Genomic DNA, 14,071 nt, shown 5'->3' with positions numbered 1-14,071 from the left:
ATGAATGCTGAGCACCTTAATTTTGCATTTGTACATATACAAAGGCAGGCTTGTTCAGAACCATAGCTGACTGTATTGTTCCAATGACTTCAACACTAAACTAAATGTATCAGTCAAGCAGCAGCTCAAAAAACCTATAATTAGTATTTTTTAGAAAGGAACATTGAAACTGGTATGGAATACAAATCTCTCAAGACAGAAGCAGTGTGACATATTCAGACTGTTGCAGTAAATGGAAGATATACTTTGGTCCTGGTTGCAAAGTATTTCTGTACCAGAGTGAAGTTCCCATGCACATAACTAGCACAACCCCCCTCCCCCCCAAAACAAACAAACAAACAAACAAACAAACAAACAAACAAAAAAAACAGGCTACAGAACACAACAGGATATTGCTATGCTTATATTTTAAGTATACATATTTAACTTGTCACAGTAATGTCTAAGCATAAGGATATCTGGTATTTGGAATATATCTATAGGCCCACTGAAAGGATATGGTTAAATTCACTTCAGAAGGGAGTCTATAAGAAATGAATATAATATCACAACTGTAACATGAAGATTCGAGCATGCTAGAACAGCCAAATCACTGAGAAATTTATCATACTTTTTTTTTTTTGCCATCCAACTCTTTGCAGAATTAATATGGATCACAGAATCTAACCATGGACCATGAGTTACTGTAGGGTTCACACCACGATCTATGGTTTGTAGTTACCATGTGGCAGGATCATAATCCCTCTGCTGCATTAGAGCTGTTTAATTTGCAGCTTTGGCAAAGACTATGATCATACTATTGAACTGCAAATAATTTCACTAAAGATGCCTGCTCATCAATGGAAAGTTCTTAATTGTTTCTTTTTTGACACTGAGATGCCCCTTTTCCAAAGAGATATTATTAAACTTGGATTACAATTAAATATATTTCTAATTTTATGTTCTGGACATCTAAAAACCTTAATTACATACCTTATGTACTATAATACAGTTACTGGCACATGTATTTTATCCATCTTTATATATATATATATGATATATATAGCTTCTCAAACATTTAATGCATTTCTTTGAAAATCCTTTTATAACATTGAAAAAAATAAGATGTTTAAACAGCAACTTTTGTGAGATCCACTGTCACTAACTATAGCAGCTTTAAACTTGACTGCCTCTTTGTACACTCCGCATTGGCTTTTAATTAAGGCCTGCTATACCACAAACTATAGGTTCACTACATTCAGCAGTTCTCTGCAGATTCAAAACAGTCAAACTGCATTGTACACAGAATTCCTTATTTATTTGCCCTTCCAGTTTAGAATCCCAAGTCACTCTGAATTCTGTCATGTAGAATAAATATGGACCTATCTTACCTTTCATGTGTTCCACATAGCAATACACATCATAAGTTTCATTAGGAAAACGACGCCCATATGTTCTGACTCCTTTTTTTCCCATTTTATCTCCAAAACAGCCAATTCTTGGATGTCTAATTGGATACCTGAAATGCAGCATGTTCATATTTATTATTACAGCAAGTCAGCACATTATGTCTGTACAGGCTAAGCATATTAATTTGGAGAAGCACTCTCAAGGGGCCTTTTAGATATCTCACCTAACAGTCTGGTCAGACAACCAGCCAGCATCGCATTGTTCAAATCCATCTTCATAGGCTGCTTTCAGTTGCTCTGGGCTTGCTATGACAGCACCATTGTCCAGACAAGTCTGCTGAGCTTGTGTAAAATTCAGAGTGTACCTGCTGGTTGCTGCACGATAGTGAAATACAACACCTGAAAAGATAACAAGTTCAGATTACTGACACATCTTACATCACTTCTGCAGTCATCATTATATTGTAACTTTACCTGCATATTGTTACAATGCTGAAAACAGATGGGTACAATTCAAACACCAGAAGGCTAGGAGATATTCCATCATATAAATGATGTCTCCCCCTCTAGTGGCCACTACCAGTATTTATATGACACCCTATGTTAAAATAGTTGGAACTATACTCAGAGTACACAGAAAAAGTAATGAAACCATCTAAGTATTTTCACCGGTGTGCTACAGAAAATCATGACCAAAAGGAAGACTGCATACTAAGTACATCCATGGCACCACACAGCCACTATGACTAGTCAACCAACTGCACTGTAGGCATGGCACGTATGCTATGGGTGCTACCTGACGCATTGGCTTATTGGCCCATCCATTTGCAAGTCAAACTGTGTTATTAGGCAAGACTAAGCACATCTAGTCATCAGAAAAGGCAGGATTAAAACCAGACTTTCCTAAGCAGCCAGCTGCAGTAGCTGCATGCAGAAATGCCAAGAAGGAAAAGGGCATTCCTTGAGGTCTGGTAGCCGCAGTGAGGCACATGGCCAACAGCGACACCAAACAATTTGTGCTTCTGATACAGTTTTGATCGTTGGTTATGGCCCCATGTCTGTTTCTATGCTTTCAAAACTTACTACAAATGTGACGTTTATAAACATATGTCTGGTGGTCAATTCTTCATAACTAGGTTTTCCTGCACACAGTACGAGTGAAACAGACAAAACAAAGCTTGCTTTTATTTGGGGCCCTTATGGTTCTGGAAAGAATCTAGACAATTTCCAAAGTTGCTTGAACATGTCAGATGTTTGGAGAGGCGGAGGTAGAGTTAAGATGGTTTTGGTTAAGACAGGTTCTGTTGAGGAGACACATTATGTTTTCTATATACATACAATTCCCACTGAATTCGGTAACAGCCGTGCATGCACACCTAAAACAACCTATAAAGGGTGCCAACTGTGAGGTGGCAGAAAACATATAGCCCATCTGGCAAAATCACTTTCCTCTCTATCACTAGTATCTCTTGCAGTTTAGCATCAAAAGGATGCCTCCTGATGATGGCTGAAAAATAACTTTTAACCACATTTATTTCACTCTTAAAATATTCAAAAGCATTATAACATCATAAACTACTACACAGAATGTCTACAAAACAGGGAAATAAATCTTTATTTCATTTTTCCAATGATTTTATTACAGTATTTCATGATGAGGAAATAACATACTGTAATAGGGTCCAGAAAAACAGTGGCATTGTGGCAATAATGAATTTAATGAAAACTCTTTGTTATTAGAGCATTGTTGAAAGATGGAAGAAAAATGGAAGAAGTCTGTTAATTTACTACTAAGTAGTAATATGGGTAACTTAGTAAAGTGGTGATTCAAGAGGTTCCAGTGTATTTAGAATTTATTTTTTTTTCTCTTACAGACCAAGTCAGTAAAACTGTGCCATTATCAGAGGTCTGAATATGGCCAATAGTTTCTCAAATGAAAATAGAACACATTTCACAGACAGGAAAGGCAAACTTCAATCATCAGACACCAATTTTCATCAAAGCTACTGGCAGAGAAACAGGAAACAGAAGAGGAATCATTGTGAAACCCTCTATTTTGTTATTCAGTATGGACCCACACACCAGCTACAGCCACTAGCTGGAACCTCACAGACCACTACAGTCCCTATAAAATGCTTTTTCAGAGTTGCTGACAGAATCCATAATGCATAGTGCTTCTTCCAAGCAATGATGTAATTTCAGCTTCAAATGAACCCAAGTGTCAAACTGGCAAAGGCAGCAAGTGAAGAATACATCTTGAAAAAATAGAGCTATGTTTATATTCGTAAATTAAATATTCCAGGTGCCCGCAATTCCATCATCAAGACTGTTAAGTAGTTTGACTAGCTCAATGCATGACTTGGCCCTGGCCCCGTAACACCCTTCCAAACAATTTCTGGGCAAACATGAGGAGTTAGGAAAGCCCAGGAACAACTTCCAGTGGGCACCTTCATCCCCTCCTGGGAGCCAAAAGAACATAATGGTATGGATGGAGCCACACCACTCCAGATGGCCTCCGTGCTACACCACGGTCTTGAGCCAGAACATTTTCTTACTAATGTAAACTCTCTGCAGTGGGAGACACTGAAAGGGAATGTCAGAAGGAGAGCTTCTCCAGCTCCTATAGTTCTGTACTTTCTCTGTTGTAGGACATCCTCCATTGCCTGGTGAAGGTAAATTTATGGACCATTTGTGTTGCCTTAAGTTGTGCAAAACTTTATTTATATATGGATGTCTGTACTTATGTACGTGTGTGTATAGCAGTATTTTGGCTTTGTGTACCCCAACCCACACAGTCCCTTATTCCCTGTCCATCACAGAGCACTACTTACAACATGAAAAGTTAGAAAACAATAACTAATTACTTTTGGAATAATTAAAAGCTTAAAATAATAAAAATATTACTTGGAGATTTATTTTTTTTAAGCCGTGGTATGCATTATTTATTTTAATTTATTAGGTACTTAGTAACATGGTCAACACCATGGGCCAGGTACTCATGGTGTAAATCAGCACAGCTCTATTCAGTGGTACAAGAGTAAATAAAAAAATGAGGTTCACTTGACTGCTTGGTGCCTGGGGTCTAGACATAAGAAACGGGCAAATTTTACTTAGCTTACGATGGAAGTGGATAAAACGTTTACCCTGAATCGTAAGTATGAACCTGTAATATTATTCACAAGCTGGCCATCTTGGCCTGATTGAAGGTTATTGTACCAATAATATACAATATTTGACACTGAGTATTACTCAGAGTCAAACCAGAAATGCGCAAGTATGTTAAGCACTTTACTCATTTGGTTTGTCATTTTAATAATAACTAAAACATATTTTGTACAAATTTAGATTCATTGCCTGTAATATTTTTCCCCCACAAGTTTGCTTAACTGATGTAGCATGACTTCATCCAGGCGCTGCTTTTCCATACAACCACAGGTTCATTAAGTTAGCACAAGACAGCAACATATTTCTCTGAAATCACTTTTTTTTTTTTTTTTTAAAGTTTCAGAATGTCTAAATATATGAGTGCTTTCTCAGCAACCAGTTACCTTGCCTCTTGTTTCCTACACGCTGGAAGCAACTACTGCCTTTCTTGACTGGCATATGTGTGGGCTCTCTGCAATACCTGAGTAAGGCAGGACTAAAGAGTTAATGTGACTGCCAATTTAAAGGAGCTTTTGCAGTGCTGAGAAAATGCCTTTGGTCATTTGTAAATCCTGGAAAGGAACTTGGGGAATGCTTTGTTCTCCTCACCCTGATCCAAAAGGTAAACTTCACCTATTCTCAGAGTTTCAGGCTCGTTCATTTCCAGTGAGGAGCCAAAAGACATAAAAGAGCCTCCAAGATGAATGGGAAGGAGGACATGTATGTATAAGCCTGTGCAACAGCTGCAATAATTAGAAGACCCCCTGGGGCTAAGAAGATTAAAGTGCAGGACTTTCATTGTTTCAGTTAGACAGAGAAAGGAGGGAGAAATCCATTGTCCAAGTTTTTGCACTTTAAAACATTTGTAAAGGATTTTTTTTCCCTTTGTCTATTTGCTCTCTGAAAGACAAGGCAAAAAAAGAGTTACCCTAGAAACAAATAAAGCAACTGGAAAACAGACTACAACAGCATAATGTTGTCACTGAACATCTGGCAAACAAAGTCAGTCTAATTACAGGAAGGAGTAGCAGTGTCTGCAAGGAAGGGCACTCATAGGAAAGTAATTTGTAGCATCCAAAATTCACTTCTGTCTGAGAAAAGAGAATGTCTTTTACTCACTCACCTCTGCCTTAGACCAGTGAACGAACGTGTAAAGTATTTCACTTTTAACAAACTAGGACTTCCCTGGGTAAGAGACTTGTTCTATGGTTTCACACCTTTGGGCTGCAGTTTTTCTTTATTACTTGCCAGGGTATCATGCTGCAACACCCCCTGGGATGGCAGGGGAAGGGGTCTTCCAAGATAGTTCTTGCCTTATTGTGGCTAGTAAATGACAGTTCACTTTCACTAGTGAGCTCACACTGCTGCAACATGCCCACGTGGAGTCACATAAAGCCTAAATTTCACAAGTAGTCTCATACAGCAAAGAGTACCTAAAGAGAAAAGATTATGATGGTAGTGGTCATACTGTCAATTTTTAGGTCCAAGCCTTAGTCACAGTGGTGCAGACCCTTCAAATATCCCTCACTGCCACAGTTCTGCACAAATTTAGTGATCCTTCTTGCTTTTAATGTAGAAAACAACTTACATGACAAATATATGCCAAAACAAAGGAAACAGGAGTGAGCACTGTATGAGAAGAAGGAACAGCACAACATTTTCAGCTTTCTGCATGAGTAATTCAGCTGTGTTCCTCATTCAAGGCTTTGCACCCATTTTCTGATGTGTTTTATGCTCTGGCAACCTGAGAGGAACAGGGCTGCATTGCATCAGCAGGAGATTGGTTGCCAAATGCCTCCAGGATCCTCTGAGTGTGCAGAGAAAAAGTATGCACCAACTGCTCTGCTCCATCCTCCTGCTCTCCAGGAGCAGAGATTTATTGCGCCAACTTACACATTGCTCCTCTGTGCAAAATCTTTGCCTCCATCCTCATGAACTAATGCAACAGCTCACAGGTGTATGCAGGCTTCTCTGAACAAGCTGTTCCAGAGAAGGAAAGCAGCTGATGCTGAGCATTACCTATGTTTTTCTTGGGAAGGGGTTGCCAGAGTGGAGGACTGGGTTACTACATCTGCATCACCTTTGAATTGATCACCTGCCTTATTATCTCTGCACTTGACCACATGAGCGTTCACTGAGGCGAAAACACTCATATCAAAATTAAAAGTATTTAAAATTTAAAACCAAAAAATACGCAGTCCCTCTCAGAGCTGCCCTCATGTTGGGTGATGACTGACAGGATAAAAATAAGCGCAGCCATTTGTGTCAGCCTCTGCAGGACGCTCTCTCTGCAGGTCCTCCAGCCCGACCCAAACCACATCCATCAGCCACTGCTTCCACAGTTCTTGCACCAGGGCAAGGGCAGCTGGACCACAGCATCCTCCTCCCTGCCGCTGAGGTGCCCTGTGCTCAGACCCGGCTCTTTCTGACCCTAAAGTCAGTTCCCCCCTCCCTTTGATGGTCATTATGCATTGTGCTCTTTCCTCATAGCTAAGGGAGCTGGAGGTTCCTTAGCATCACTCACTTGGGAAAGTACAAGCTTAAAAAAGAAGCAGACAATTTTTATTTAGTAATCAAGGAAGCACGGAGTTTCATCATCAACAGGTGATAAAGTTTAAAGACAGATAAATCTAAAAGATTAAAAAAAAATCTTCAAACGCCATACTTCAGCGATAATAAAGGGGAGTTCTGGCTTCAGAGAGAATAAATCAATTAGGTTGTCAACACACAATCTCTCAGGGCTCAGAGCACAATTGCGTGGCAGTGTTCCCACATTGGAAACAACTCCCATTTATTATCATTATAATGCCTGCAAGAAAGAAGAGTTTGCATAAAAATGAAAATGTGAATTACCGTCTACTCTGCCTCCCTAATTGCTGCTTCTTCCCATTAACGAGGCTAGTATTTTAAGCCCAGGAGTTTCCTTACTGTTTTTTTTTTTTTTCAAACGCAATTTATAAAAGGCTTCTCAGAAATGCAGTGGATTCAAATAGAAACTAACAAAAGAAGGCCGATGAAAACAGGGGAATCCTGAAACATCAGTAAGAAAAGAGTAATGCTATTGCTAAAACTTAATCACTGACAAGACGGGTATTTAACCACAAGATAAAAAAAGGCAAGAAAATTGAAGGATCATGTTTGCCAATTCAAACCTGCAGACATCTCCAAGGTAGATAAAATAAATAAATAAATAAATAAATAAAATAAAAATCATTTTGTTTACACTTGGTCATCTATATAGCTTTTTAATATCCCATTTCATAACACCACACAAAATGACAAGTTCATTAAATGTTCAATTATGCAATTGTGTTTAAGAATGAAGAATACTGTTACTCTGTACTTTTAGGTCAGCTTTTTATGAGCTATTATGAAACTATTTTATACAAGTGGATTTTATTATACCTAGAGAAAGGGAATGAACATGGAAATAGAGAGGCAAAATAACACTTTTAAATCCTTTTCAGGATACAACTCACCAAAGTTTGTTTGCCTAAAGGTTAGGAGTCTTGTTCACACTATCCATCTAAGTCTCTCTGGTTAGGGAAGAGGGATATGAGCTCCCACAGAGCTCATCTCACCCACAAAACTCAACAGAGAGGAGCTGAGAGTAGCACGAGCCAACATGCTTAGCTTGGGCCAGGCACCTGACTTTAAATTGCTGAAGGTAAAACTTATCCTACATCATTTTCCTGTTTTCTGATTTCATACCTAGCATCCAACTCCCAGTTGTGAAACTGTGATTGGTAAACTATTAGTGGGCAAGCAAAAACTCAAGGATGATCATCAGAGGGCCTGAAGATCACTGCCTATTGGTAGTTAACTTCTACCTTGTCCCTATTAACATGTCTCTACTGGGATACTGGTGAAATGCCCCAGTGCCAAGAAGCAGCTAGAAGTGGGAAGGGAGAGGAAGCTTGGTGTCAGCTAGCAAGAAGGGAAAACCATCTCTCCTCGTTATCTGAAAGCTTCTAGTGCTTGGGATTTTCAGGTAAGAGTGGCAAGGAAACAACGAGGAATGAAGGAAAAAATAACTTTGAGCATCCAAAAATTATGATAATAGAGGAGAATAAAACAGCTGGAAGGGGTCTACAAAATCTGAGCACAACTGCCAAGGGCTCATAACGTGAGACAGTTTGTAAAGTGGGTTTAATAATATCAATTACAAGATGTGTCTTGAAGATAAACTCAAAACACATTAGAAAAATACAATTGCAATAACTGACAAAGAAAAAACGTTCTGAGAAAAGGGGAGAATTTCAAGCAGAAAAGTATAAAGGCGGCAGAGGAGACAACACCTCAAAGGAAAAATAAACATGAATGACATGTGTTCTGCATATTCCACTTTTTGTAAGAGCTCCAAGTGCATAATACTGCAGGACTGTTAGATCTATTTTGAACGCAAAATCTTCCTGTCTGAGAAGCTGATGTAATTACAACAAGCAAGCATGGTGTAAGGAAAGTATTTCCTACAATTAGGGACAGGAAAAGAGGTATCCAGCATGACGAAACTGCCCTTCTGTGTGCGACTGGAGACCTGCCGGCATTGGCTCCTTCCCCAGCCTCACGGACAGCTCCATGGTTGCCATTAACTAGCAGGGTAGGCATCTGGCGGGCCCAAGGCTTCCTGTGTCGACTAAAATTAAGTGTTTCCCTCCCTTCTCTTACGCTTTCACCAGCTGTGAACTGAAAATAGTAACGTGCAGGGTATGGTTCAGTCTAACCGCACAGATCTTTGGGATGAAATACGCAAAGTGCCTGACGAATCATGCAAATGGGCAGTCTTGTTTGATCTTGGGATTAATGAAGGCATATATCACAGCACATAACATTGTTACTTGCAATGCCAAAGGAACCAAATTAAGTGACCCAGCATGTCCTTCTGGTCCTGTGTTGCTGCCTTTCCCGTAATTTATTAACTTGATTTAATGTACAGAACAGCACTGTCACTGAAAGAATAGAAATACAAGAATGTTGCTTTCTGAAGCATCAGTAACACTCCTTCTACCTCTAAATTGTCACCACACAGTCAGTTTGGCAAAAGCTTCCAATTGAGTAATTCTGCTTTACTTTGGGGTTCAGCTGTGATGAAGCAGTTTACTATAATATAAGCTGAACCACAGTAACCACTTTGTCCATGTACTTTTAATTCACTGAAAAGGTGAAGCAAAACATGTCTCTCAGACCTCTGAGAAAGAGTGCTACTCAAATGCACTTTGTCTTTCACTCCATGAGCCTGGAATGTGTAAGTTACCAAAAGTGGTGACAATCTTACCCAGGTTTTATGGGGGTCCATGCAAGCACCAGCTCCAACTCTACTTGGGAGAGTGGACCAAAACAGTGCTGAACCACCCCAGATGTCACCTCGAAAGTTACTGCAATTAACATGGAAAGAGGATTCTCCCATACTATGCTAACAACAGGCGACAAACTATGCACAGGGAGGACACACCTCTCTCCTTTGGCAATTATTATTTTGGGGTACAGGCTCAAAAAGTTGATGTAAATAAATTAAATTACATTTGTGACAAATTCATTTGCTTTTGTTATCTTTTTTTTTTTTAAGGTAAAAGTTGAATTTGCAAGCCTGCAGAAACCCTTACTAAAATGAGGGCACAAAATATGAGTGGCAACACTAATATTAAATCTTTAAAAGTCTGATAAATGCCATTTGTAGTTAATATAGAATGGAATATAATATATATTCAATATAATAATAATAATAATAATAATAATAATAATAATAATAATAATAATAATAATAATAATAATAACTTATAATGTATAATATAATAAAATGGAAAATCAAGTGCAAAAATGATAACTTAACAATGCTGTTTTCTGTGTGGGTCAAAATCTGGCTTCTTCTCCCCAAATTTTAACATTAAAATAATCATAGAAAAGAGTAGTTTCAGAGAGAAAATGGTGTGTGTGAAACTTTCTTTAAATTCCAAAATGATCTGAATTGTGCATCTCATTACAATGTTCTGAAGGAACACTAACACAAGGTAAAGTATTGCCATAAATCATCTGATATTTTATTGTAGTGAACATCTGCTGCTCCTGGATATAGCTATGTAGTCAAGGGAGCACTTGAAAAGGAAGAAGGAATGCCAGGTACATTCATTAGTGAAAAATAATGTTCAAACCAGGATTTCTTTTGTTTTAGCCATTAGTACTAAACAGCTTATGAAGTTATAAAGACATTAATAGTTACACTGATTTATTGTATTTCCAAATTAAGTCCACACCTTCAAAACCTTTCGTTGAATAGACGCCAAAAGACTGCTAAAGTTAAGTTTGACATACTGGATGAACAACGCATTATTAAGCTCACCAAAAATCTTAGCCAAAGCCATGTCTTTCAAAAGCAGATACTAATGTTTGTTTGGAGGTTCAATCACTTGAGTAAATAAATACCCAAAATTCAGAAAACACCTGAGTGCAAAGAAGCACAAGGCAGAGTCCAAATCAAAGCTTGTGAAAGCTGGTACATCTACATAGCACAGTGTTCTCCTAAGTGGAGTAATTTGGGCCCAGATTTCGCACTGACATGGCATAGTGCCTGGGCTAACATGTCCTGCCTTTCAGCAGTTTATTACTTCAGGCTTAGTGCCAAACTGACAGGGATATATAGCATCAGGCTCTGGAGCAGTCTACGCTGTACTTATCATGCTGTAAAAACAGGATCTTAGGAGAAGAACACCTATAGATCCAATGTTCCTTTTGCCATTTACACTCTATTTAAAGCCCTGCCTCTTTTCTTATAGTTCTTTATAAGAACAATTCTCTTCCTCAAAGTTTTGGAGCCTATTTCCTTTTAGTGCTTGCAAGCCAGCTATTAGCCCTGGATCCATGGAAGAATGTTAGCTGCCTTCTCCCTATGTGTTTTCATGCAGCTTCTGGCAGATGATTCTCCAACCTATCCAATAATAATTATGTGAACAAAAGGAACTTTTCCTTTGTGCTTGATGCTCCTATCACAAAAAGAGTGGTTCTCAGTTTACACATGGCAAGTGGCAAGAGAAGCCAGCCACAGCTCCATCAGGGCAAGGCAGTTGCTTCTTTTCATTCTAGAGAAACTATTATAAAGAAACTATTTCTGCCCAGCAACTCTGTCTTCTTGTAAAGACACTGATATTTTCAAATAGATCTATTATATTATGTCCCATGGTTCAAAAGGACTGCTTTAGGAAAACTTTAGAAATATCTGCTAAAAACAAATTGTAAAAGCAGGAGCTCGTCTTGCAAAGGAAATAAAACCAATCAAAGAATCAAACTACTATGGGAAGAACAGAAGGGCATTTGTTCCAAAAATCAAAAGTAGCCTCCCAAAAGGTGTAACTGAGAAATGGGAAAGCCACAGGCTGGAAAATATTCCTAAAAATAAACAAAAAGAGAATGGAGCAAGTCAACACTTAAGGAAGGATGACAATTTGCTAAACACGGTCCTTCAAGTTACATGGTAATTATTAACTTTTGCCATGTTGACTGTAATCACTGCTGACTACAAATGAAAAACATAAATTCTTACCATCAACGGCCAATGATACAATGCCTTGTGTGTCCTCAACTCCATACATCACATCACAGCGATACACCCCTGCATCACTTGCACGCAGCTTAGAGAAAGTCAGTGAAGCATCACCAGTCTCCTCTGAATGGGTTGGAACAGACACCCTGTCTTTGTAGTTTTGGCCTATTTTGATGTTCCCATTCTGGGCCACCAGGACCGTGGTTTCTTTTGCATCTTTTCCACTTTTATCCAGTTCAACCTTTGACCATTTAATTCGAAGATATTCAGCTGCATAGCTGGAGGCTATAGTGGGTGTGGTTGAAAAGAAGCATGGCAGGACTGAAGTTCCAGACAGGGATCCTTTCACCAGGGTTTTTTTTTCTGCTTTAACTAGAAGGTGGAGGGGGAGAGAAAGGAGATATTGCATTAGTGGACCAGCAAAATCAGAAACATACATTTCACTGGCATTTAATGATTAACAGACCAGAATTCCATGAACCTTAGCTGGTTCATAAGAGGTCTGCTCATTGTAAGGTAAAAAAGAGTTTGTACCAACAACCCCAGCCCTTAGTTGAGCCCCTTCCTGTCTGGACAAATTAATGCACAGATTTATTTATTTATGATTCTTTGATTTATTTTCTCCATTTTTTATTGTAGTAAAGTTATCGACTTTCTTTGGAAATTATTTTAAAGTTTATAGATGGCAGTTGAACTGTAAGAACTATGTTTTCATTCTTCAATGGAGTAAAACCACTCTTAGTGACAGCTGGCCAGTTATCATATATTTGTTTCTGGGAAAACAAACAAACAAACAAACAAACAAAAAACAAACAGGCATTTAGGGGAGCTACTGACTTTTACTCCTTGTCTTACCTCAAAAGAGCATGTTCATGTGCTCAAGTCCTAGAAGTACGCAAAGTCATAGGCTGTTTTACATTGCACCACTTACATCATTAGTCTTTCAAGGGTTAACTCTTTATTGCATACATGCTGAAACAAAAGCCTTTCCAGTTATATCCTCCCAACTAGTCATTCTTTCAAAATTATTTCCTTGGAGCCTAGGAGCCATTAACACATTGCAGAAATGAAGTAGTTTAGGATGTTAAAGCGAAAAAGGAAGCAAAGTGTGCAGAAAGTCCCTACTTGGCTCAGACTTGACTTGATAGGACTTTTATCATGTTTATGACATCTCCAGCTGCAAACACTTTACAGTGAAATGCTTCCATCTGACAATATCCTGAGGGGAAAGTTGACTACTGTTCATCCAACCTGCACACAGCAACTGTCTAAAGACAGGATTTCAGTAAGATTTATTTTCTGTGTCATGTTATTTCACCATATTTAATGGCTTAATGAAGATTAAAAGCTGACATATAATAGAACCTATATCTCCTCTTTCACTGACCTGCACTCACACATTTCTTCAAAGGCTGAAAATGATGATCAGCAATTTTAAGTCAGCTAAGATTCGTGACGTTTAGAATGAAAATATCTTCAAATACCAGCCACCAGCACAGTGAAATAAGAGACACCAGCACATGAACATTACCTAGCTATTTATCTATCTCTATTTATCTATCTATCATCTATGCACAAAAGGAGTAGAATATTTTGAAACACAAAAGAGAGAAGGAGAAAGGGAAAAAAAAAAAAAAAAGAAGAAACTGCTTATTGATTATTTTAACAGCAACAGGTGACATTGTGTAGCATAAAGAATTTAATAGTATCATGTAAAGTATCATGTTCAATACAACAATCAGTAGCTTATTGGCCATGAATTTTTATAATAAAGAACTAATCTGAAAAAGAAAAATATTGAACTAACCAAAAAATACCCAGAAATTGGAACAGAAGTCCTTAGGTCATTTCCATTCATGCCTACCTAAACTGAAATGCTTGGGAACACAACACAAAGACAATCAAGATATCTGTATCAAAACTGATTAGACAAGAGAAAGTATAGCAGCAATGGTGTAGTGCTGTGTGAATACAACTGCACTGCATACAATCTCAGCTGAAAAGT

The 14,071-nt window shown here is 38.4% G+C and overlaps 1 protein-coding gene across 4 annotated transcripts in view; it reads right to left on the bottom strand.

Annotated features, from left to right (window-relative positions):
* Positions 1-14,071, bottom strand: part of VCAN (versican) — a 113,443-nt gene that overhangs the window by 84,317 nt on the left and 15,055 nt on the right. For all 4 annotated transcript variants that reach the window (XM_082783544.1, XM_082783546.1, XM_082783547.1 and 1 more), the window contains exons 3-5: positions 12,067-12,438; positions 1,613-1,787; positions 1,371-1,498 (exon numbers count right to left, since the gene is read on the bottom strand). In XM_082783544.1, the coding sequence (XP_082639670.1) occupies positions 1,371-1,498; positions 1,613-1,787; positions 12,067-12,438 (675 nt within the window). The remainder of the gene's footprint in view (positions 1-1,370; positions 1,499-1,612; positions 1,788-12,066; positions 12,439-14,071) is intronic.

Source organism: Aythya marila (genome assembly GCF_965140915.1).
Source record: "Aythya marila genome assembly, chromosome: Z".
Taxonomy (NCBI): Eukaryota; Metazoa; Chordata; class Aves; order Anseriformes; family Anatidae; genus Aythya; species Aythya marila.
Note: the sequence above shows the minus strand (reverse complement) of the source record. Positions and strands in the feature narration are given on the sequence as shown.